Here is a 27,592-nt window from a genome sequence, read left to right as displayed (position 1 = left end):
TGCAAAACACTGTTTAACCTTTAGTTAAATTATATTTTTACGTTTAGACAATTTTGAAAATTTGTTTAAATGGCTAAAGATAAACGTAAAGCCGTTTTTAATATTGCTGTGGTCGGTCTAGCAGGCACTGAACAGGTAAGTTTAATATTTTGCCATTATAATCAAATTTTATTGTTTTTTTTAAAACTGGATTTATAACACTTATATATACATATTAAATATTTTTGTTTTATTTTTTTAAATGATTCACTGCTTCAATATTTAATATTATATATATGAAATTAAGTTTATTTTAAATGTGCTTTTAATACAAAATGTTATAATTATGTATAAATAGTAAAATTCTTAGTTACTACTTTTTTTATATATAGTTTTCAATCCTGAATAATAATAAACAAAATTATGACTTATTTTTTTACAGATTAAAGGGACAATAGGTGCTGGAAAATCATGTTTATGCAACCGCTTTGTCAGAGAAGAACAAGATAATTATTATCCTGATCATACTTCAGTTTTAAGTCAGTCGGATTTTGGAGGAAGGGTTGTAAATAACGACCATTTTCTATACTGGGGTGAAGTTAATAAACAGGTAACAACATTTGTTTAATTTAAAGTTTTTAAAAACAAAAAAAAAATTTCATTATTTTATATTTATAAAAATTTATATCAAGTTGTAGTGTAATTTGCAGTTTAACAGTTTAATTATTCAAAATATAGAACTGTATATTTTATATATATATATATGCAAAATTATCAATAACACAAAATAAATAAATAAAATGAAAAAAATGCATGAATTTTAGGTGGTTAAAATATGAAATTCTGGTAATCATTTTTATTTTAAAATACAGTGGCTTTATCAATTGCCGTACCTAACAAAATAAATTAAACATTAATTACCGTATTCAAATATTTGCTCCAATACAGGACGATAATGGATTGGATTACAAGTTTAATGTAATTGAGCAAACGGAATTTATTGATGATCAATCATATCAGGCGCATAGGTCCTCATCTAACCAACTTTACTGTAAAAGATGTGCCACAACTAAGGTGAAATTTAATGTGTTTTTTGTTATTAATTGCTAAAGAATTTTTATCGCTGACTTGATATATTTATATTGGTAAAAAAATCAAATTTTAACTTTTAAATTCGTCGAAATTATAAAACTTAAAATTATGGGTATTATATATATAAGATTTTATTAAAAATATGTGGAATCCTAATTTTAAAAATTGTTTTTTGCATAATTTATATTTTTCTGTTTTTATTTGTTTAAACTTTCTTCTGCATTATCAGGGTTTAAAATCTTGTTAAATTTAAAGTGTTTTTAAATATAGACCTAGGATAAATTAAGCGTAAACTCAATTCCATATTTGGAAATAGCACTGCTTCTAAAACATTTTTTTAAGTCTGGTCTTATTAGTATAAAATGAAATCATCCAGGTTAAACAAAGGCATCAAATTTTGATATAAAATCTGTTTCACTGTAATATAAACTGTCGGTCCTTGAGTCATAAATTTTATTTGCTTTATTGTAAAATAAATCCCCTTTTGTTTAATAATAAGAGTTCATAGAAATTTAAATAAAATTTTGTCTTGATAAGATGTGTTCTATTATTTATTTGTCAGATATATATCTTTTATATTACTTTCATTTAAATTATATACATTTTTTTTGATTAACTATATTTTGCTTTTTATTCATTAAATTTATATAAAAACCTTTTTTGTTTACTTTAAAATATTTTTTGGTTTTCAAAATTTCAAGTTAATTTATTTGTAAAAAATGTTAAAGATTTTTATGCCAGTATTGTGAAATGGAATTTAATATTGTTTATTATGATGTAATAATAGCTATCTGTAGACATGTCTGTTGGTTGTAATTTAATAACTGATTACTGATGAGTCATAACTTAGAGAGTAAATAAGCAAGTCATCTTTTATATCAAAACAAACCAATTTATTTTATTATTAGAATTAAATCGATTTTAGAGATATTTTTGTGCCTTAAAGTAAATGTAATATGTTATAAAATTATTAATATTTTATGAATATAATTTAATAACGCTTTACAATTCAAATTATGTCATTACTTTTGAATTTGGCTAAAAACTATGTTTCTTTTGAACTAATATAGTTTATTTTCTACTAAAGTATTTTAAACAAATACTAAATAATGATCAATCATATATTTTTTTACTGCGCTATTGTCTAAAATAATAAGGTACTTTTTTTAACATTTTTGATCTAATAAATAAAATGTATTTTTTTCCAGATTTCATCAGCTGAGAAGATGATGTATATTTGCACAGATCAACTCGCAATTGAGTCAGATTTTGAAATGAAACCGATGCCTGACGGAAAGTTGGTGATAGACGGATTTATTCTCTGTTTTGATGTCAGTCATGCAACCAACAGAACTGTAGATGATCAGGTGAACGATAATTATTCTGTCTGGCTTTTTTGTCTATGTTTTTGTAATGGAATCTGTTTGTTAAAATTTTTTGTTTTGAAAACATAATTTTTTACATTTTTTTTCAACACAAAAACATTGTATTTATTTACTTTCTTTCTTAGTATAAAAACTATATACATGATGTTTTTAAAGCTTTGGTATATATAGTTTTAAAAGTGAGTTTCATGTCAATTTATACAAAAATATTAATATTATCTTTTCTTACAAGTAAACTAAAAACAATGTGTATATTTTTATCATCTTTCTTAAAAAATAAACCATTGTTAAGACATTTTTAAAGCTTGGGTATTTGTTTAAAAGTAAGTTTCATGTCTATTTATACAAAACCAATAACTCATTTCTCCAAGCTTTTTTAAGGTCATTGTTAAGTTTATTTAGATGTCAAATTTTAAAGCTAAGGTTTTTATAGAAAGTAATTTTCTAAAGGTTTTCAATAAATTTATTAATTTATTTACTTTAGGTTCGGTTTGTACAAAACTGCTACCACTATCTCGCAAAAACCAAGAAACCCATCCTAGTTGCTTTAACAAAATGTGATGAAGCAGTAGCCCCCTATATTGAAGAGGGTGAAAAGTTTGCGGCGAGTGCCGGGGGTAAAAAGGGAGGGGGTCTCCCTGTTGTACAAACATCAGCTTCTGAGAATATTAACGTGACATTGGCTTTCCTTATTCTTGCTCAAATTATTGATAAATCAAGGGCCAAATCAAAGGTAATATATATATATTTATACTTTCAGTCAGTGTTGCTATTATAATCAAAATCGTATTAAATTTCTTTATTGGCAATTTTTTTACTTTCTACTGTCACACGAAAAAAATATGGTAACCTGGTTTTTTATGGGAATCATTTTCCAGTATTTTTGAAAATTAAATTGTAAGTACCACAGACATTTTTTCGAAGTTCTAAAAGCCATTTTGTGATTCAGTGTTAACCATACTAATGTGCTATATTTATACATCACTTACAAAATTGCAAAACTCTTCAATATAGCCTTTTTAGTATTTCTATATTTTTTCAAGAAGTTTTATTAAAATTGTTAATAACTAACTTTAATTAAATTAAAAATTAAAAACTTAAATTAAGCGACTTTATTTTTTTTTTGTAAAAATTTTTTGGTCACAAATGGGATTATTTATTCCAACTATGTAGTAAGAAAATCTATGTTATTAGCTAACATGTGAAAATTTGTAGTGGTTTAAGTTGCCACTAAGCTGTCAGTACCAGTACAGTGCATTGGACTTTGAGCCAAAAGGTTTCAGGTTCGAACTGCGTCACTGTCACACTATTTGCACTTGACCCACTAGGTACCTATAGCTCAAACATGTCACAGCAGCACACCCTTGGCCTTCTTTTATAAAAAATACCAACACCTGTCATCTTGACAGGCTATAAGTGATTTAAAAAAAAAAAAAAAAAACTGTCAAAACTTGGTTAAAGCTTTATGACACTATTTGCTCTTGTGAGTAGCATTTAAAGTTAACCATGCTTTGATCTCTCTTAATCAAAATAAAAAAACTACTTGTGCACCAGAAATGACTTTATTTTAATTTCAGTTATGTTTAACACTTTTTTATTTTCTAGATAATTTTATTTGATGATGCTGCATGGGCTAGAAAAGAGCAGCTGAAGGATGCGAAAGAACAACTTGAAAGTTTGCTGAAAAGCCAAGTTAATGATTATCAGGAATCCTGGCAGATAGCAAGAAAGGGTTTAGTGGATAAAACCCAATACCTTGCTTTTGTTGACTTAGAAGGTAAGTAATTTACTAAAACTAATTAATTACCCTATAATCTGTATTTAAACAATTGAAAGGGGACTATAAATTGATTGTCATAATATAGTTGCAACAAATATTTGTGCTTGGTGATTTATCGTGCACCACAAACAGCAGTTTTTTTTATTTTTAAGGCGTTGTTTAGTGTCTGTTAAGCTATGGTATATCATGATTAATTTTTTGAAATTTTTTTTTGAAAAAACGATTTAATGGTGTGATATTCTGGTCATGGTGTCAACCCTGATCAAGATGTTTTGTGTTTGAGTAGCACTGATGCCACACTTTTTTATTTTTAAACCTGGGGTTTATGTTAGTTTAAAACACATTACAATAGCACACCTTTACCCAATAAAAATATAAAGATCCATACCATTACAAAAGCACACCCTTACCCAATAAAAATATAAAAATCCATACATTAATGGGATGTGGAGAAAATGTTATTTAGCCAGTTTAAATTTTGAAGCATTTTTGTATTTTTAAGTTGAGTATTAATACAAGTTTAACCTGTTTTAAATTGACCACACTCACCTTTAAAATTGGTTTATTTGTTTATTGTTTTAAACACTAGAATAATAAAAGAAAATTGAGATAATTGCTCAATTAAAGTTGTACTGTATCGCAGTTGTGCATATTTACACTAGCAACAAACTGGTTTCAAATTCCATTATAACCTTGAACAAATAAATGTGTAATTGTACAAATATTTGTATAAAATTTAGGTTCGTAATTGTGGGTTACGCAATTAAAATTTCTAAGAATTTAATTCCAAAAATTAGCCTTTTTTTACATTATATATTACTTATTAATAATTTGTAAAAAGTTTAGATAAATGGTCATATGGTTAAAAAGGAATTTTTTGTTAGTTTAAGATATAATGTATAATAAATTTAACATTACTTTAAACTTATTTTTCAAGCAATTAATAGTTTTCTTTTTCCTGATTTTATATTTTTTTAAATTTTTTTTCGGCTAAAATCTAAAACTTTTTATAATTTTTTTTTAAAGGAGTAAATGCTGCATCAAAGATCTTCCGGAGGCATGTAAACAGACTACGTGATGAGTTCCGGCTCCAGCATCAAGCTGAATACCTCCGGTATCTTCCTCGAGCTCTTAAGATCATTCTTCCGGATGTAACTCGCATCCGAACAACGTGGAACGATACCCTACAACAAATGAACTCTAACGAAGAGTTTAACAAGTAAATAATACTAGCTTAAACCTACAAAAGTTTAGAAAAGTATTTGTTATTAAACCTTCTCTTTTATAAACTGTTATCATTTTGTTATTTACTGAATTAGCAGTTTAACTCCCATCTTATGAATTGACTTTTTATCAATTTGGTTCATTACTACAATAACAAAATATGTCACAACAAATTTTTGCTTGTACACTAGAAATAGCTTTGTTTTTTCTTTAAAGGTTTATAATTTAAATATATAATTGTCTACTAAGCGCTTGACATATATATAATGTTTTTTCCACAATATATAGATAACTAATCTATGAAAATGTATAAAATATGTAAACTAAAGAAATCATTTTTTTTTTTTATTGGTTGAAATTTTTATTTCTTATTTAAAGTTTTATTAATTAGATATCTATGTCTCTGCTAAGTTAACTCTGCATGTATATTTTGTTCAGTGTGTCCACAATGTTGAGAATACTACACTATGCAAAAATGATAAAGAAAACTTTAAGAAAAAGATTTATTCTTATTTTTTTTGTTTTTTAGTTGGATAATCTCAGATAAGGATATGAACCTGGTTGGAAGCGGGTTGCCATGGTACGAGAGTGAGCACATGAAATCTTTGGAGGACCGGAGGATACCACATGAACTCCTCTTTACCACAGAGGCGGAAAGATCATTCCTGATGCACAGGCAAGAGCTGGAGGCGAAACAAAGAAGATGTGAAATGAAGAAGAGGTTCAGGGACCTCTTGGCTCAATCTCCACAGGTTAGTTATTAAAAAAAGTTGATATTTTTTAACAGACTTGTCATCTACTGGTCATTCTAAAAACTCATAGTGAGCATAGTAAACAGTGTGCACAATTACAACCTTCAATTACCACAAAAAGTGTTTGGGCAAGTAGGGTATTAGATTAAGTTAATTTACATGGTTTGGGCAAGCAAGGTAAGAGTTCAATGGTGGTACATTCTTAGATGGCAATATGTGCATGTTGCTTTCTATGTCTACAATGACCACTATGCGTGTTTTAGTTACTAACTGTAAGGTTTTACTTTGACTGAGTGTTTAACTGTAAAAGCAAATTTAAGAATCATTCTTCATGCAACAAAAGGTTTATTTTAAAGTGTTTTAAAGAGCAGCTTGACTTTGAAATGCTTTTCAAGTGTCTATTATACACTTACTTCACAGTATTAAATTCAGTGACATTTTTCCAACTAACAAAACTTTGATTTCTTAGTAAATAGGGCATAAAATGTTAATTAAATCTTGCATTTTATGCATGCATCATTAGCTAAATATAATGATGATCGACGCAGCTAAGCTTATAGTTAATTCTTGCTTGCTGTGAAGTAATAACAAGAAATATATCCATCTTTTTATAGATGTTTACAATATTTGCATTTTCTCTTTAACATTAATATTTGTTGTTTTTAAACTATTACTAAAAAAAGGTTTTATGATAAGAATTACATTTGTTAAAGTTGTGTGTTTAATATTAGGTTAAATGTGTTTTTAACATTAAATTTAAGAAATCTGTTATTGTATTACAATAAAAATGCCTAATTGTTAGTTTTTGCAATAAAAATAAATTGCTTTGGAATTTAAAAATTATGTAAAGTTGTATAAATTTTGAACTATCTATAAAAATTTTACCTTTAAAAAGCCAAATTTTTTTAGCTTTTTTGCCACTTTGCAATAACAACTAAAATTAATAAGTTACTCTATATTGCAGAGCTATATTTTATAAGGTAAGAAGCAATTAAAATTTTTAATTTTATTTTAAGCCTGCAGCTATATTAAGTTGAATTGCATGATTCTAACTTGACTTATTTTTATTATTTTGACATGATCTTATTTATTTACTTAATTATCTATATTTTATTTTGTTATTAATGTTTTGTAAAAGTCCATTTATTATTTTATATGTTTTGTAAAAAAAATGAAGTTTTGTATTTATAAATTTTTAGTTTTATTTCATTTTAAACTGCTTGAACTTATGCTTATTCATAATGTGGTTTTGTCTTTTTTCATTTTATTTATTTTTAAAGACATATTTGGTTAATAACTTACTGATCTTTTAAATCATATAAAAATGGGTTTTAATTTATTCTTAAGAACATCCTTTTAAAATGTAAATTTGAGATTATTTTATTATTTTGGTCATATTGTGCAAAGTTAGTAAACTTAAGCTAACAACTTATTAGAACAACTTATTTAAAAAATTTTTAAAAGTTTAAATTTTTATATTAATATTATTTTTAATACAACTAAGTAACAAGGTAACTGTTTTGTAGGCAACCCCAGGTAAGGAATGGGGAGAGGTCGTAAAATACTTCAAACAATATGATTTCATTACTGAACTCACTGAGACTGAAGTGTCAACTATATACGAACAATTTCAAGTTAGTATAAAACATTAGCTTTGCTTTCTATAAGGGTATATATAAATTGGTGTAAAAACTTATACATTTTATAAATGATAAAATGATACTGATACAATATAAGTAAAACTTGAAAAAGATAAAATTTTCAGTGGATTTCCAAGCCCATGGGCTGTATTTTTAATGTTATAATATGCTTGTAACTAATATATGTTTATAGTAATTTACTGGTGCACCACAAATGGCAGTTTTTTTACTGTATAAATAAGGTGGTATATTTTTATAAGTAATTTTCCCATGCACCAGTTTTTTGGTTTTAATGCCTATAATTTGGACATACATATTAGATGTATTCATATGTGCATTATTGCCTACTTATCTCTATTACTTTATATTATAGGCTGAAATAGTGGAGCAAGCTAAGGATGATTTCCAGGAGTTATTATATGAGAAGTCAGAAATATTTGTATCCAACACCAATGCTACAACTCCTATGCTAGATATGGATATTCATGCTGCTTTAAAAGATGATCTACGGTAATTAAAACACTTTATAAGACTAGGGTTTCAATTTTTTATTGCTATCATATTGTAAAACCTTTTAAAAAAGTGTATTTTTAATAACTAGATTACTGATTAGGTAGTATATTGTTCGGTAATCAATATTAATTTATATGCTTTAGTATTTGGTCTAAAGGGTTTAAAAAATGCTATATAATTTACAAAATAATTAATTTATTATTATATAGAATTGCTGATACTATTTGCTTATAAATAAATATATATTTGTAGTTATATTGTATTTACAAAAATTTAAAGAAACAATAATTTAATTTTTCTAATTACCACTGCTATTTGAACATGCTCATAATATAATTACTAAAAGATTAGATGATACCAGTACAAAAAAATAATTATTTTTGAATTAATCTAAATTTCTAGATATAATGCATATGCCAAAGTTTTAAAAAAAAACAGTAATTATAACAAGTTTAATGCCCACCGTTAAATGCTTTTAACTATATTCAATATTTCTAGTTATATTGCGATGGCAAAACTGCAAAAAGAACGAGACGAGATCCTAAGTCGTCACATATCAGCTGTTATGTACCCTCCTAGCGATAACTGGGGGTCCACGTGTTTAAGTGAATCTTTAAAACAACATCGTCAACAACTTGCAAGTGAAAAGCACCACAACAACATATCTTCACCTTCATCAAGATGGCAACTTAAACCTGACTCTGATACCTTGAATGTTGTGTTGTTGGGGGCTGATGGATTGTCTCATGAACTTGCTAATGAAATAACTGTAAGTATGAATGTTATGTTTCGTGATCAACATTTTATATTTTGTAGGTTTTGTGAGTTTTAATTCCTTTTACTTAGGTCTTATCTTTTTGTTTTGTTTAACTCATGAGGTCGTGGGTTTAATCTCCACTGATCTCTTGCTGTATCGCCCTTGAGCAAGCCGCTATAAACGGTATAAACGGTACAAAATAAACAAAACTGCTGTTTGTGATGCGCAAGTAAATTATCCAAGCAAATATTGGTCGCAAGTTACGACAATTAAAATTCTGACCCTAGGACGGGCTATTAACTATTATGTCACAATTAACTGACTCTAAACTTTAAATTCACCTTTAAGGTTCACTCTTCTGAAGATGAATATACACTGGATGGTTGTATCCACCAACTAAGACTACGAAGTATAGATGGAGACGTTCTACTACTTCATAACTCTTTTAAAACTTCATCTTTTTCACCTCATGGTTGTATTGCTGTTTATTCATCACTTAAGTCTCTAGAGTAAGTTAATTTTATAATTTAAAGTTTTCCTATATTAAAATCCTTTTTCAGCGGTGTAAAGTAATTTATTAAAAAAAATAGCTATAATTATTTTGTTAATTTATTGTTTAATATTTGATATTTGTGTCACATATCTGTTTCTAGTGCTTAAAAATTATATATTGCACTTTGCAACATTTTAAATATGTGTATTTGGGTATATCTTATTTTTATAATTATTTAAACCAATGTTATATATACCTGGGGATTTATTGTATGTTATTGTATATTTACACCTTTTCATTTAGTTGATAACAAGTAATTTTATTTGGTTTTAGGTTAAATTTGACATTTGTAACATTTTAAATAAATGTATTTGGTTATACCCCATTTTGTGCTTGTTTAAACCATTTCTATATATACCCGTGTATTGTATATTTACACTTCTTTCTATTTAGTTATATTGAACGTAGTCTTGAGAACACTGTGGTGATGTCGAATGACTCCACTGAAGCTCCTCCATTCCAAGGTCTTCCTGTCTCTATCTTACTTGCTAGCTACTCCAACTCAGAGAAGGAGGTTGGTTTTGTGTTCAAATACAAAACTTATCGTTTTAAATAATTAAACTATACTCTTATTTATTATTTTTTATCCTCGATGTGGGAAGGTTAAATGCGCGACCTAAACAAAGGGTAACATCAGTTACCCCGACCCAGTCTTGAGTTGGGAGTTCAGGATATTATTTTTTTTTTGGTAGTTCAGGATATTATTTTTTTTTTGGTAGTTTAGGATATTATTTTTTTTTTGGTAGTTCAGGATATTATTTTTTTTTTTGGGAGTTCAGGATATTATTTTTTTTTTGGTAGTTTAGGATATTATTTTTTTTTTTGGGAGTTCAGGATATTATTTTTTTTTTGGTAGTTTAGGATATTATTTTTTTTTTGGTAGTTTAGGATATTATTTTTTTTTTGGTAGTTTAGGATATTATTTTTTTTTTGGGAGTTCAGGATATTATTTTTTTTTTGGGAGTTCAGGATATTATTTTTTTTTTGGTAGTTTAGGATATTATTTTTTTTTTGGGAGTTCAGGATATTATTTTTTTTTTTGGGAGTTCAGGATATTATTTTTTTTTTGGTAGTTTAGGATATTATTTTTTTTTTGGTAGTTTAGGATATTATTTTTTTTTTGGTAGTTTAGGATATTATTTTTTTTTTGGGAGTTCAGGATATTATTTTTTTTTTGGGAGTTCAGGATATTATTTTTTTTTTGGTAGTTTAGGATATTATTTTTTTTTTGGGAGTTCAGGATATTATTTTTTTTTTGGTAGTTTAGGATATTTTTGATTAAAATTGCCCGATATTCCGCTGCTAATTAAGTGCTGGCTTAGAAGAAGTTCTTACTATTTATAGCATCTCACTTTAAGTTTTTACAGCATAACAGCAGTGGGAATAAAACCCAGGGCTTCAAGTAGTGAAGCCAAGTATTTTAAACTCTAAATCATCCTGCTGGTTAAATATTAAGCTAATATTGTTATTTTCTACATTCTTAGGTTCATAAACTAAGAGATGCTGGAGAGAGATTAGCTTCCAGGATCGGATGTCCATTCATCGATGTCCTTGCTCCGGAATATGCTTACAATCGCCGTTTCCATGAATCCCAGATTCAACTCGCGATGAAGTCCTTGATTGAGGGAATCAAGGAGCGAGCTGGAAGTGGGAGGAACAGTGCAGCTGATCCGGATCAGGTTGGAGGAAGGATTAAAGTGCAGGATGCAGGATCTCCGGATTTGAGAATTATAATGTGTACAAGAAAAGGTAAAATGTTTTTTTATCTTTTAATATTTTTTTTTCTAAAATTTTTTTCTACGTTTTACAAGAAGTTTTAGAAATAATTTTCAGAAAAATTTAAGACCAAATTTTTTAAAAATATTAAGTGATAGATACAAAAGTGTTTCATCTGTAGGCCCAGAAAATAAATAAAACTGCCGTTTGTGGTGCATGGTTATATTATTGCAAACAAATAAAAGTTAGAAGTTGTGACCATACTGAGACAACTAAAATTGAATAGTTTAAAAACTAAAAAAAATTTAAAAAATGTATTTCAGATGAGTTGAAGACCAGTGAAGTTGCTCTTGCGCCTCTTATAAACCACTCCTCTTTCCGCGATCCTGGAGAAAAGGAGAAGGAAGATGAAGACGAGGACTCCACCGAGGACACAGTTAATGTGGAAACGTACCTTGGCACCCAAAGAAGAAAAATCTCGGTAACGATGACATCGTATCAGGGTGCAAAACATTTATTGAGTCAAGGTGGTGCTGTACATGGATTTATTTTGGTTTATGATACTTTAAAGAACAGCTCACTTTCTATAATGAATGTAAGTAACATTTTCTTAATTTTTAAATAAAGTTTTTTAGGTAAATTTACCTACACTTTTACCTTCTGTATTATAATAAATCTTACGTAACGTCAAACTTTTTGACAGCAGTTAAGGCTCAAAAAATAAGCATTATGTAAGGTTCAAAACACTAAATTTGCCTACGATCAGCATTTTAATTGTTATAATATGGTTTCAACTCGCAACTAATATAAGCCTAGGATAATATTTTACTAGTGCACCACAAACAACAGTTTTGTTTATTTTGTAAGCTTATAAATTGGACATAAATATATATATAACATCCACCAATCTTTATTTTATATGAAATATATTTACTCAAAAAATGGTATCTTTATTTTCTAGGTGTTTGCAACTAATACAGTAAGCTCATACCCTCTCTTAATCCTCTGTGTTGACCCAATAGAGGATAAAACCTTCTTTCAACAAAATAATTTGGCCCGTAACCTGATAATGGAAGGGAATAAGGTGGCAGATAGGTTGAAGGCCAAGTTTGTAAGTGCATCTGCCAGGCATAGAAGACAGACTGAAGTTTATACGACTTTCTTTAAGGATGCATGGGAGCATAAGGAAACAACTGAGGCTATTCATAAGTAAGTTTATTTTTTAATTTTTTTTTGAAATAAATAAAAGTGGTATTGGATTACTTTTAGGTTTTTAGTCTTTTGTTTTTCTTAACCATTTATAAGTAAGTTTGTAATTTTTTTAAGGAAATTTTCATTAATTTTTAAAGTTTTTTTCCCTTTTTTAAGTTTACTTGAATGTAAAAAAAAACTATTCTTTAAATCTTTTGTTCAAAGCATTTTTCCTCCAACTAAAGTAAAGTAAGTGTATACATATTAGAAATTAGCTTTGGTTATAACTGTATATGGCCATGTTACTGAACACCATTTTACCAATAGACATATTCCTAAAAACCAAAATTTGAAGGCTTTATATCTAATTTTAAGTCAACATTTTTTTAGAAAATAACATGCCTTTGGTTTGTAAGGTAAGCTAGGGTCGAAAGTAAAAGTTTAATTGTCGATAAAATAGTGTTTTTTGTGCATACCAGTCAATACCGGCAGCGTGGTGTAGTGGTAAGAACTCTTGCTACACCACACATGAGGTTGTGGGTTCAATCCCAACTGCTCTCATGCTGTAATGCGCCCTTCAGTTGGGCGCTATAAACGGTATGAACTCCCACTGCGCCAGCACTTAATCAGCAGCATAATTATTGGGCAATTATAGTCTCTATAATATCCCAAACTGCCACAGGCAACTCGAGACTGGGTCGGAGTAACGTATGTTACTCTATGTTTAAGTCGCGCATTCGACTTTCCCACATCGAGGATAAAGATATATACAAAAAAAAAAAAAAAAAAAAATAACCTGCCTTACAGTCAGGATTTAAATTGTTGTAATATGGTCATTCGTCACAACTCTAAAATTATGTTAACTGCGATAATTTACCTGCGCACTACAAACAGCCGTTTTATTTATTTTGTAGGCATATAAATTGGACATAAATATAGATTTATAACAACCTCTAAGCTTCATGGTTTTTGGTCAAATGTCTAGTTAGAAAAATGGTTTTCAGTAATATTGCAGTTAACACTTGTATGTTACCTAACTAACGGTGGTTTTAGTGATGTCATTTATTTGTAAGGGTTTTCATATTCATTCAAATCATGTTAGTTAATTAGTAACTGATGTATTAGAGTACACATTTATATATAATATAAGTGCATGGGTATTTGATTTAAGCTAAGGTGTTACTGGATATTTTGTGTTAAAAAATTATTAATTTTTTCCCAGCTTAATTTTTATCATAAAATTACACTTGAAAAAAAAAGGAAAATTTAGGCAGGTTATATAATGTAGCAAAGTGTTTTTTTATATTTAAATCAGGCTTCATTTTATAAGAATTAAGATATTTTTTAATTAAATTTAATGCCTAAGTTAGAGTTAAATTACCAAAATGTTTATATAGTATTGTTATATTACTTTATTAATTGTAAAGGGGTGTGTAAAATAAATTTAAAAAAACTATAAAGTAATGTCATATTATAAGATGGAATAAAATTGAAAAAAAGATTTTTTTTGACAAATGAGTATCTAAAGTGTTACAAATAAAAAAAAAAAATTATATTTGTTTTAGAATTCGTCAAGTTGTAGTGGACGATGATTTCGAGGAACTTCCAGTGCCTGCTCCAAGATTAAGAACTGGAGCAACTGTTAAAGTAAGTATCAAGTTCGTGGTGTAGTGATATGAACACTTGCTACACCACACATAAGGTTGTGGGTTCAATCCCCACTGATCTCATGCTGTAGTGCCCTGGAGTACTGCTGAGTCAACAGTTAATCAGCAGCATAAATATCGGGCAATTATAATCTGTAATACCCCAAACTGCCACAGGCAACTCGAGACTGGGTCGGAGTAACTGATGTCACTCTATGTTTAAGTCGACTTTCCTACATTGAGGATAAAAATATAAACAAAAAAAAGTAGTATAAGAAATATAAACTTAAGTTGATCATTATTGCACTGAAATTTGTTAATTTTATTTTAAAAATAATTTGTGAAATTTAAGAGGTTTCTGGTAGAAACTTACAGTGAAAACAAATAACCATTGTTCTTTAAAATTTTGTTGAATAATCTTTAAATTTTTAAGTAAAAGCTGTTTTGTTGTTCTCACAGTTTCTGCTTGAAATTTAATTAAAAAATATTTAAAAAAGTAAATTTTCAACAAACATATTTAAATTCTATAATGTTGTTTTTATTTTATATTTTACATTTACAATTTAAAATTTTTTTTTAATCAAAAATAAAAATATTTTAGTCCCAGTCCAACAGTGTGGAACACCTAACCACCAAGTCTTTATACGAAGCCCCCCGTACCCAGGAAAGCAGGGTTGAAACCCCCCCGAATAACCTCCCCCTAAATATGTCAACACAAAGTAGTTATACTGAATCTCAGAGTGAAATTGGGAGGTCAACTCCAGCATCTACATGGTCAAGTAAATTAAAAGATTCTTTTTTTTATACCTTTTTAAAGTAATGGAATTTTTATATTTTATTGGAAAAGAGTCTGCTGTTGTGACGTGTTTAAGCTATCTGTAAACACTGGACCTATGGGCAAATAGTGTGGCATTGACGCGGCTTGAACCCGAAACTTTTTGCTTGTTATTTAATGCCATGACTGCTACGTAGTACTATTAAAGATTGGTTTATATTAATAGGCGTATCTAAATATAATGAACCATATAATGTATATAATGTATGTCTAATTTATAGGCCTTTAAAATAAAAAAAACTACCATTTGTGATGCATTGGGTGATTACAAACATTAGTTGCAAGTTGCAACCATGTTATGATAATTATTATGCAGCTCATAAGGCACACAATCAATTAGTTAAATGCAAAAAAGCCAATTTCACAGCCTAAACATAAAGTAACTTATAATCCTTTTATATTTTTGCCCTAACGGCTTTGTCTAATAATTAAATAATAAATGATCTTGGTTAAGGCAGAAATAAGAGCCATAGGGTCTTCATATAAATATGCTATACTGTATGGCAGTGTAAAATATACAAAACTAACATTAAGCTTATATTAAAGCAGGTAGTGATGAATACAGACCTGAGAGTCCAGGGACTTCCCCTACTGCAAGCCTTATTGAAAACGAGGTCTCGTTTACCACACATCATAACAAGGTAAAAACTAATTGTCAACACTTATTATTTAAAAAAAGGGAATTTTTAGTATTTATGTGTAAAGAACTTTTTATTTAAACACTTATAATTTAAAACTAAGAAGGTATTTTTTATATTTATTTGTCCTCAATGTGGGAAGGTCCTGATCTCATGACCTTAACATAGAGTAACTTCAGTTACTCCGACCCAGTCTCGAGTTAACTTTAGTAATTTGGAATACTATAGATTATAATTGCTCGATAGTTAAGCTGTTGATTAAGTGCTGGTTTAGCAGGAATTTATACCGTTTATTGTGCCTTACTCAGGGGCGCTACAGCATGAGATCAGTGGGGATCGAACCTGGGACCTTATATAGTAAAGCCAAGTGTTTAGACCACTACACCATGCTGGCAGAAAAATTTATACTAACTATTTTTATATAGATTACTTGTTAATAATTTGATCAATTTTTGATAATTTTTAACTCTTAAATTTTTTCTTTCAGTCTAACCCAGCTTACAGTGAAGCTGAACTGAAGAGAACAGCATCACCTGGTGGTAACAACAGTCACTTGTACCCATCTCCTAGCAACCCACCTAACAACCAACCTAGCAACCAGTCTGGCAACCCACCGGGAAAGTTAAGCATGGATTTGGTGAACAAGGTTGCTGCTGGAATTAAAATTCAAGCCCCTGTAAGTTATTAATTTTTTTGTATATATTTTTATCCTCGATGTGAGAGTAACATTAGTTACTCCGACCCAGTCTTGAGTTGCCTGTGGCAGTTTGGAATATTATAAATTATAATTGCCTTCATAATTATCCTGCTGATTAACTGCTGGCTTAGCAGGAGTTCATATCGTTTATAGCACCTTACTCAAGGGTGCTACAGCATGAGATCAGTGGGGATTAAACCCACGACCTCATGTGTGGTGTAGCAAGTGTTCTTATCACTACACCACGCTGCCGGTCATTATTTATTTTTTTTATAAGAAATTAAGTGCAATATGAATATATAAGAATTGAAAACCTAAACTTTAAAACCAATTTTATTTTTTTGCACATGTGAAAAAATAAATAAAAATCGTGCCTTAAAAGTAAATTTTTGGACATTGTTTTATTTGTTGTATTTTCGATGTAAAAAGTTTAACTTTAAAGCTTAAATTCTGGATAACATCTGTTACCCCAACCCAATCTCTAGTAGTAATCTTACAATACTAATAGTATCAAAAAAGTATCATTTGTTACCTAGACCCAGTCTCAAAAAAAATTACTTTTTAGTAAAAATTTTTACAATTAATTTCTAAATTAATTAAAAATCCCAACTTTTACCCCAAGGTCAACATGGATTTATACAGCACCGCCAACGAACAGCCCTACATGACAGTTCATGACCCCTCTAAGATTGGGGGGCACAGGGTACTTCCACCTGAGATAGCCAAAAAGCCCCAATTCAACGAACATGGGGTTAAAATAACAGTTGAAACCTTACATGGAGAATCTAAGTAAGTAGGTGTGATAAAATAGAAATTAATTGGGATTTTTACTTGATTTTGATTTTAAATTTAAGTTTAATTAATTAATTGGTTATTTTTAGTTACTATACTCAGTTTACTCTGCTTTAGAATCATATGAGACTCCTAATTTGTTTAATTCTATTTAATTAGTTGTTTTACTAAACTGATTATTAACATGGTTAAAGCAAAGAGGATGTTTTTTCTATTAATCCATTTAATTAAATATACAAACAGAAAATAATCTTGCTCAAAAAGCTGTAAGTTGTAGGCAGTGGGAATCAAACTCAAAAGCTTTGCTTAAAGTTGCTTTAAACAAGTTAGCAGTAGACAGGAATCAAACTTAAGACTTCAAAATTAAAAACAAAAAAAACAAAAAGTTATAATTTTTGTGTTATAAAATTTCTTTTTTATTTGTTCTAGAATGCAAAGAGGGGCTACTTCAATGATGAATCGCCGCCCCGCCCCACACAAAGGGAGTAAACGTCAACCCCTTAAAAGTGTGGACAACGATGTGACCCCGACAAGGGCACAAACCCCCCCAGCAATTTCTAGACTCCCCAGATACTCATCAGCTGACGTGTTGGCATTTCCTTCTATGGATGATAAAGCTTTAACCCCGGTGAAGATTAATTGTGATTTTTTTAGGGAATTTTAATATTTTGTGTAAAATTAAGATTTGATTTTTTAGCATAACTACATGATAGATAGCCCACCTTCTGGGCTAAATTTTAATTGTTGTAATATGGTCCCAAACAATATGCACCGGTGATAACTTACCCGCACACCACAAATGGCAGTTTTATTTTATTTTATAGGCCCTTAAAATAAACATAAATATTTATATTCATTATTCACTAATCTCCATTGTCCATAAATATTTTAAAAACCTTTTAATATGTCCGGTAGTGTGGTGAACTGGTAATGGCAGCAGAGTTGAAAAGTTTCTGGTTTAATGCCACACTATTTGCCTTTAGGCCCGGCCTTCATGGATAGCTCAGACATGTCCCAAACCCCACACCCTTACAGGATAAAAATAGCAAAAAAACCCATCACCTTAAGGGGTTATGAAAAAAAAAGTCTATTAATATATTTCACAATATTTTATTTAGTGTTTTTACTGACTTTTTCAGTCTAAAAAATTTTTTTTTTTTTTTATTTATTTTAAATATTTTTCTTCTCCAATCTAGGGATCTTTACGGAAGGGATTCGCATCCAGTCATGAAAACTTGATCCACGAGAGCCCCTCGGTTCCTTCTTCTCTTTTTAGTGGGAGGACATCTTCAATACTCTCTCCTAAGGAGGAGAAAGCATCGAAACAAAAAGCTAAAGAAGAGGAGAAAAAGAAAAAAGAAGAAAAAAAAGGAAAAGTAAGAAAAATTTTAATTTTTTGTTATTTTAGTAAAAAAATTTAATTAAAATGATAATAATATTATAACAATAACAATCAATCTCGAAGTAACAATAACAATCAAGCATACAATAACAATAACAATCAAACAATACAAAAACAATAACAATCAAACAATAACAATCAATCACTAACAATCTCAAAGCTGGCACAAGTCAGAAAAAATTTATATGCTTTATAATTATTTTTTTGGGTATTCTACATTTTTAGGTGCAAAAAATACTTAAATATACTTAAATTTATTTAAATTTAGTTAGGAGTTTGAGTTGTAGTATTTTTTTTTGACTTTGGTAGTTTAATTATTTTAGTTTTTTTTTAAATTAATTTTTAATTAATGAAAGCATAAATAATTTCTTAAAAAAATATTTGGTTAATCATGTTTAAAAATTTTTTTAAATCTTAAAAAGTATTTTTGAGTTAAATTTGTAGCATTTATAATAAAGGTTTGCGACATTCTTGAAGAAAATATTTATATATTAAACCACAAATATTTCTACATAATTAATAATTCATAATAAACACCATTGCACAATATATAATTTTAACCTTAGAAAATAAAAATAGCAAAAATTTAAAAAATTAATGGTTTAGGATAAGTAAAATTTCTTCGAATTTTGCAAAATTGTTAAAAATTAAACTAAATGTAAATACCAATAACTTCCTATATATTGTTGACATTTTCTTTGTTATATATGTGTAGGTGGGATGTATATAATATTGTTAAATTTTACGACCACATTTAATGAGCTGTTAATAATATTGACTTTATGATTAGCTGAATTTTAATAGTGTTACACTTCAGTTGTTGGTTGTAGTTATAAAGAGATTTATACAGCTTTTAATATAGCAAAAGAAATTATGAAAATAAAGAACCAATAGGTTTAAAAAGGTATAAAGAATAGTATTAGATATTTTACAGTGAACCTTTTTGTTGGTGGTATTTTAATGAATACTATGCTATTCTATTTATAAAATAAATGAATTGTATTAAATATTAGGCATTAGATTTTAGCACTTTGTAGTTAGGTTTATACATTTGAATATATAATAAGTTGTACTTTATTTTTTTAATGTATAAGTTTGCAAAAAGTATAATGTATTCTTGAATATGGAAATGTCAAAAGTTAATTTTTCATTGTAGTCTAAATATGTAGAACATAAATAATATTATAGCATTAGTTTGTATTTAAAAAAAGCTGTTAAATTAAAAACAAAAAATGAGGGCACATTTTAAAATAGAAAATAAGTTAAGTACGTATTTTATTATGCATATAATGTGATGAAATTAATTGGCATACCATATAAGTCTAGTAGACAATAACATTTAATCATTCAAAACACGTCATTCACTCTCATATGCACAACACACAATCATTATTCCTTACTGTTAAGGGCATTCGAGTAAAGCTGAATTTGTTGGAAGTTATTATTCCAAACTATTTCCTAACTAGCACTAGTTATTTATAGCAACTTTGTAGTAATATAACAAGACATTTTTAATTGGATTTCTGATTTGTGTGGAATTATTAACAGATTTTGCATATGAGTTATTAATTAAGTGGTTTATTTTGATAGTTTTGAGAAGGAAGTATCAGTATTGTAAGGTAGTGAACAAGGCAAAAAGGCCAATTTAGCAGTTTTTTATAAATTTTTAAGGAATTTGTGACATATTTTTAAATTTTTGTCGGTAGACAGTGTATACTAAATTGGTATCAGCAATCTAGGGATATTTTAAACAATTTTTAGTAAATCATATTAGGGATATGTTATAGGATTTTTACAGTGTTTTGTAATATAATTTTAGAGTTTTTTTAGAAATATGTCTGTTGTACAATTTTCTATATCAAAACAGAAAAAAAAAATTATTAGTTTAATATTTGTTTAAAAATTGATGGTTTACTTTTGAAGTAGTTTTTGGATAATTTAAAAATTTTAATTTAATTTGTTAAAAATTTTAATTTCCTTAGTTATATATAAGTTAAAATAAATGCTTACAAACATGCATACCTCACCAGAAACTAGACATTTTCAAATACTGGTCAACTATCTTATCATACAGGTAAAAAAATTAAACTAAAACACAGGAATTTATAAATCTTTATACCAAATTCTAAATACGGAATATTGTTAAATTAAAATTATTTTTTTAAGAGCTTTATTAATACGCCATATATTTATATAATTTTTTTTGTTATTATAATTAATAACTTTTGCATAAAAACATTATTAAAATTCATTGTAAGGTAAACTAAGTTTATAAAGTTGTTGTGATTATTCATCATCTTAAGATAAGTCATCTTCAATATAATGATATTTTGTATCACAAGCTTATATCACTTACTTATTACTACATCAACATAAGGAATGTGTTTATGTTATGAATATAATGATTGTATAATGCTTAAGATAATATAATAACCACCTACATTAGGATATAAGTATATTAAGAAAACTTTAATAAATGTAGGTTTTAATAAATCATTTTATTGTTTAATGCATTTACAATTACAATATAAACATATGTATTTATTTAAGTAATATTTTTATTGCCTTAAATAAACATATTAATAATTTACCCATGCACCACAAACTGCAGTTTTGTTTATTCTGTATGTATAGAAATTAGACATACACACAAATGTTTGTTCACTAACCTCAATTACATATAAATATTTATCTATAATTTACTAACTAGGCTAACATATTATACCGGCAGCGTGGTGTAGTGTAAGAACACTTGCTGCACCACCCATGAGGTAGTGGGTTAAATTCCCACTGCTCTCATGCTGTAGCGCCCTTGAGTAAGGCGCTATAAATGGTATGAACTCCTGCTGAACCACTTAATCAGCAGCTCAAATATTGGGCAATTATAATCTATAATATCCCTAACTGCCACAGGCAACTCGAGACTGGGTCAGAGTAACAGTTGTTACTCTATATTTAATTCGCGCATTCGACTTTCCCACATCGAGGATAAAGATATATACAAAAAAAAATCTTACAATCAGCAAATTTTAAACTCAAAATTTTTTATTGTTTTTAGGAAAAAGAAACTCGTATGAAATATAACAAAGACAAACAAAAGAAACCGGCACCCTGTGTAACAACAGGGAATAAACATAATATTTCGGATTATTTTAACCGTAAACTTGATGATATTGTACAAGGGCTTAACCATATGGTCCCACTGTTTGTGGAGAAGTGTGTGAGATTTATTGAAATATACGGTAAGTGATAATTATCTGAATAAATAGTATGTGTGTAAAAAAATTGATTATTTTTTAATAGTATTGGCAGTATAAATATCTAAGTTAAGTATATTATGGTAATTTGTTTGGTTAATTCTGGTTTTATTATCTTTTTTAATCTTTCTAACTTCCTATAATGTTATTAAATTTGAAAATTATTTAATTAAATTGCAATTAATTGTGATATATTGCTTTATAATTTTTTTTTTTTTTTACTATTTGAAATTTTTATGTCAAAATTTTGTTCATAATAGTTTTATTAATAGCTTCTGTATAAAAGTTTTATAATTAAGTTTTTTAAATTCAATTAAATTTGGAAATTATTTAATAGATTTGCAATGTATCATAATATTGTGCAATTTTGAAAGTTAAACTTACTACTCTCTAGCAGTTAAACAATGTTTTTTTAAAACATTTTTTAACGTAAAAATAAAAATGTTTTTTGAAACATAAAGTTAATTTATCATTATATTCTTATTTTTTTTTACAACATTATTTTAAAAAAATTATTTTTTATTTATTTTTACCTTAATATTGCAGGAATTAAGACAGAAGGTTTGTACAGAATTCCTGCTAATGCCAAAGAAAGGGAAATTGTGATAAGAAAATTTGATGAAGGTATTAACTCTTTTACTATTATATCTTACTTTTAAAATTTACAAAACTTATAAAATAGGACCAACTAAATATATTTATATTTTTTATTTTGGTTTTTCGCACATTAATAAAAGTAAATAATAAATACGATATACAATTAATATTACAACAATGCGACGGGAAAAAATGACAAAATCAATTTAATGATTTAAAACAAGCCAAAAGTATTAATGTTTACATAAAGATTTTAAGTATGTTATGGCATGGTCACCAAACCCATCATATATATATATATGTTTAAAAAAGAATGCACATTTTGATCATTTTTTGAGTAATTTTTCCATAATTTTTCCCCAATTTTCCTAAAAATTTACAAAACTTGACATTTTTTATAAATTCCCATCTTGCAAAATTAAAGTTCTGCCAAGTAATTCCAAACCACACGATTTTAAACGATTAGGACAACTTCCAAGTCGCACATTTCAGACATTGGCAACTTATAGTGTCGTACTATGACGTCATAGTTGATTTTTATCACGTCAATAATGACTCTTATTACACACACGTGCATTCCCTTTTCTTACCTTAAAAATATTGACTAGTTTTAAAAGAAGAATTTAAATTAAGTTTCTTTGAGTTAAGCTCCCGGGTTTGATTCCTGCTGATGCCATTACAAAACTGTATTCTAAAAATGAAATTAAATTACAAAAGCTTGTGTTAAAATACAAATATGACCAAAAATTAACATTTTCACACTATTAAACTTAAATTAACTTAAAATTTTTTTTAAATATTTTTTAGGATTTTTTAACAATTTTTTTTTAATTTATGGGCCTGGGTTTGATTCCCAACAAAGTCTTTCTCAGAAAATCAAATCATAAATAAAAAAATTTGTCTTTTTAAAAAATCAACTTTTTACGCCAAAAACCTAAAATTAAATTAAAATCTTTGTTGTGCAGACAACAGTTTTGACTTTGATGTGTCAGAGGTGTCAGTGAGCACGGTAGCAGGTTGTTTGACGTGGTTCTTCAGCCACCGGAACCTCCCCGAACCTCTAATACCTCACAACCTACATGATGAATTTGAGGAGGCTATTGGTAAGTTAGTAGTAGTTTAATAATGTTTATATCACAGACATATAGAACGGGCTACTTTTTTACTTATTTGCCTTTCAATTTTTGTTTTTAATTTAAATAAAATTTTTTAAACCACTTTTTCATGGTATGGTCATGTTTTGATATAAATATAAATAGGTAAGTTAAAACTATTGAGGATTAATGTTTATGTTACAGACATGTAGAATAGGATACTAGTTTAACGTATTTTCAATGATTTAATATTTAATGCTAGTTTTTGTACAAGTTGGCAAAAAATAAATTTTATTTGATTTAATTATATAATTTTTGAACATCTTTTTAGAATCTTTTTAACGATTTAAAATTTTTGGTGTTTTTAGTTAAATAATAATAATAATTTCAAAGCATGCACACATTTTTAAGATTAGAGGTTTTGGGTTTGATTTCCGCTGCTGCTGGTTGTAGTTTTTTGAGATTTATTTACTATCAGATATTTACTTTCCAAGAAAATCAGCCTTATATATTATAACTTAAATATTGTTTTTCTTTTTTTTTGAATTTGCCAAATCGTGTTTTCCTAAAAAAGTAAATAAAAAATGTTAAACTAAAGTTCGTGGAATTCATCAGTTAAAATACCTTCTGAAAAAATTGTCGTTTCTTAAATACGTGATATACAACTTATAAGTCATATTATCTCACATTTAAAAATGTTTTAAAGCTATTTTTTAACTTTATAAGCTTATTTTGACCCCAATTTTTAGCTTTAGTTTTTTTAAATTTCTTATATTTTTTATTTATCAAACAAGATTACATTTTAATCTATCTGTTAAATTATTGACTATATACTTAATACAATAATTGTATTTATTTTAACTATTTAAATAATGTTTTACAGCTATCCCAACGTTAAGTTTACGAAATCTCGCTATTCGTGGAATCGTCCGAAAATTACCTTATGCTAATTATTCAACATTTAAGTTCGTATGTTCACATCTGAAAACGTAAGTTTAAATATATTTTAAGGAGTATATTTATATTTTAACTAGTTAATAACCCACCCTACTATCAGAATTTTAATTGTTGTAATATGGTTGCAACTCTTAACTAATATTTGCCAGTAATAATTTACCCATGCACCACAAATGGCAGTTTTATTTATTTTAAAGGCCTATAAATTGGACATATTTTTATATATCGTCCACTAAACTTCATTATATAAGAAAATTAGCGTTAAAAAATGCCAAGATCGGTTTGGTAGTGTGGTGAACCGGTTATGGCGTTTGATTACGAACCGAAAGGTTTGGGGTTCGAGCCGCACCAACACCATACCATTCGCCCCTGAGCCCGGCGTTTACAAATACCTCAGACATTTCCCAAACCGCACACTCTTACCCAATAAAAATATCAAAAAAAACATCCCCTGTGGGAGATATGGAAAAAAAATTGGCGTTAAAACAAAAGTGGTTGCTATTTTAAGTTATTTTATAAACAATAACTTAAACTGATAAAAAAAGATTTTTTTCTACTAAACAATCAAGTTTATAAACTTCCCAATATATTGTTTAAATTTTCCCTTACATCACAGTTTCATTGTTTTTTTAATATGACGTCAGACCAGCATTAAATAAGTCATTCAACATAGAAAAAACAAAAAGCGTCAAAAAATTTAAAAACCGGTTAAAATGTCACGTTTAAAAAAGAAACCTCGATTTTAAACTTTTCAAAACCGAAAAACGGGGAATTTTTGAACGTAATTAACTAATTAAACACGTAATTATATCTTGGTGATTTATTATGTCTAATAACATACGCATTTGGAATATTATGACGTCATTTCTAACTTCCCCGTGCCATTTAAAGTTGTTTTTTAAATTGATCTTGTGGTAATTATATATAACCCTACTTGGTCAATTGTTTTGTGATTGTGACGTCATATTGTGTGTTGATTTCAATCGAAAGTTGAAATGTTGTTGTATTTCTAGAACGTTTGTAAGCTTCCGGTTCGGTAAACAAAAATGTTGTTTTACTTATCACGTGTTTTAAATATTTTAAATGTCAACATAAAGTTGGATTTTTAAAATAAGATTCTTTTAATTTTGTAGTTGGTTCTAATATTGCTTAAATAAAACATAATCTAATAAATTTACAGTAAATACGTTTTTTGTGTGACAATGGTCGTATTTTATCAATATTAACTTATTTTTCGGCATTTAGAAAATTGAAAAAACAAAATTTGGCACTTTTCTAAACAAAAAATATGGTAAACGAAATTTAAAACAGAATTAAACTCCAAACATACAAAACGCAATTAAAAAAAACGCAATTATTTTTCAAAAAAAAAAACGCAATTATTTTCCCATCATTAATTTTTTAACTAGCATTTAAACTTTTAAAAGTTTACCAATTTAGCAATTTTTTGTACAAAAAAAAAATTATTTAAACTAAATTTAAAACTTAAAAATTCTTAACAAAAATGTCAAATTTTTTCTTCAAAATAACCAAATTTTTTTCTTGAAATTTTTCTCCAATAAACATTTTACTTTCATTTTCAAAAATGATGTTTTGCTTCAGATTGAAAACCTAAAAACCAACAAAAATTTAATTTTTTTCCCAAAATAACCCAAACACTTTTATCTCCACAGCGTAAAAATATAACAAAAACAAGAAAAACAATTTAAAGTACCCATAAATTTAACCCCACAATTTCCCCTTACATATTTAACCCCCTAATTCTAACAAAAAGGCCTTATTTTTTTCTCCAAAATAACCCAAACACTTTTACCTTCACAGTGTGAGCGACAATTTCTCCGAGAACAAAATGTCGAGCGAGAACCTCGCGATATGTTGGTGGCCGACCCTGTTCCGACCTGACGTTGATACGACCCTCCCGAACGCTGTAGCTGGGATGACCAAGGTTTGCTACCGCGACACCCTTCAAACCTGCATCGATCAATGTCCCTTCATGTTCTACGGACAACCCGAACTGTGACGTCAATAAAACTAGACTGTGACGTCATAAGGACACATTATTCGACTTCAGGGACAACGTTTTAGAACTTTAACTCTCTGAGTAAATTCGACATAAGACAAAATGATGACGTCACACGGTCATGACGTCATAGACATTACAGCTTATGGAAAATTCGTTTTTATTGTGACGTCATTAGGGATTTGTGATGTTTAGTTTTAAATCTTAAACTTACGTTTTTTTTATGAAATTTGAATGATGACATAAGCTTTGTGACGTCACGTATTAGGATTTTTCTGACGTCAGAAACCGAAAAAGTGACGTCACGTATTAGGTTACTGCAATATTGAAAGGTAAAACTGTTGCAATAAGCCATAAAACAAACTTTAAACATTTTCGCTGTTTCTACGTCATCTAAGTGACGTCACATGATCGGAACTTAAAATTAGTTTCGGGGATTTTATTTTCCAAATATAGTGACGTCATATATAAAAATATTACCCAGTTTAAAGTAATTTAAACTTCAGGTGCTTTAATTAAGATAAAAAAAAACAATATTTTAATTTTCGGGGATTTTAATTAATTTGGTTGAAAAAATTGAGGAAAAATGACATAAAAAATGTTTTTATGCTTGAAAATCGACGTTTTTTGTAATTAAAATTTCGTATTTTTGTTCCTTTTTTATTTTGTGCAATTATCAAACCTATTTCTAACGTAAGACGACTTTCTAACCAACTAACATAGCGTTAAAATATAAAACACCATTAAAAATATCAACATTCACGTTAAAAATCTGGTAGTGGTACTAATATTCCATATTTGCATCGTGGTTTTACTGCTATAGGTGAGTAGATTCGCTTGCTTTTTGGTTCAACAGCTTTTGCCTAAGCTTTACCTAACACCAGATTTAACTTGCTATTCCATAACTTAAGTTAATAAAGTAATAAATTCTTTACTTGTATGTTGATTTAGAGAGCTTTTGGTTAGCGTTTAATTTATTTTGACCCAGTCTTAAGTTGCAAGTTTAAGATATCATCAACTTCATAATATTACTCCAACCAAGTCTCAAGTTTAAAATATTATTGACCTTATACTG

General features: G+C 28.0%; 1 protein-coding gene across 2 annotated transcripts; it reads left to right on the top strand.

Moving 5' to 3' along the window:
* Window positions 1-48: 48 nt before the first annotated feature.
* LOC145751047 (rho GTPase-activating protein 5-like) lies at window positions 49-27,459 on the top strand. Of its 2 annotated transcripts, none has more exons than XM_082567121.1 (28): window positions 49-135; window positions 422-589; window positions 928-1,053; window positions 2,280-2,438; window positions 2,941-3,189; window positions 4,062-4,233; window positions 5,263-5,455; window positions 5,990-6,212; window positions 7,739-7,846; window positions 8,226-8,362; window positions 8,864-9,134; window positions 9,471-9,631; window positions 10,069-10,189; window positions 11,160-11,424; window positions 11,715-11,986; window positions 12,353-12,600; window positions 14,148-14,229; window positions 14,830-15,007; window positions 15,613-15,704; window positions 16,189-16,377; window positions 17,021-17,187; window positions 17,620-17,818; window positions 18,387-18,566; window positions 21,651-21,834; window positions 22,396-22,473; window positions 23,412-23,549; window positions 24,424-24,529; window positions 26,319-27,459. In XM_082567121.1, the coding sequence occupies exons 1-28, from the start codon at window positions 70-72 to the stop codon at window positions 26,515-26,517; spliced, it is 4,731 nt and encodes a 1,576-aa protein (XP_082423247.1). In that variant the 5' UTR covers window positions 49-69; the 3' UTR covers window positions 26,518-27,459. The 2 variants fall into 2 exon arrangements, with proteins under 2 accessions (XP_082423247.1, XP_082423246.1); XM_082567120.1 differs by having other exon boundaries at window positions 15,610-15,704.
* Window positions 27,460-27,592: the final 133 nt, after the last annotated feature.

The sequence above is a fragment of the Corella eumyota genome, chromosome 4, assembly GCF_963082875.1.
Source record: "Corella eumyota chromosome 4, kaCorEumy4.1, whole genome shotgun sequence".
Lineage (NCBI taxonomy): Eukaryota > Metazoa > Chordata > Ascidiacea > Phlebobranchia > Corellidae > Corella > Corella eumyota.
The sequence above is the reverse complement of the archived record's forward strand: the minus strand, read 5'-3'. Positions and strand labels throughout refer to the sequence as shown.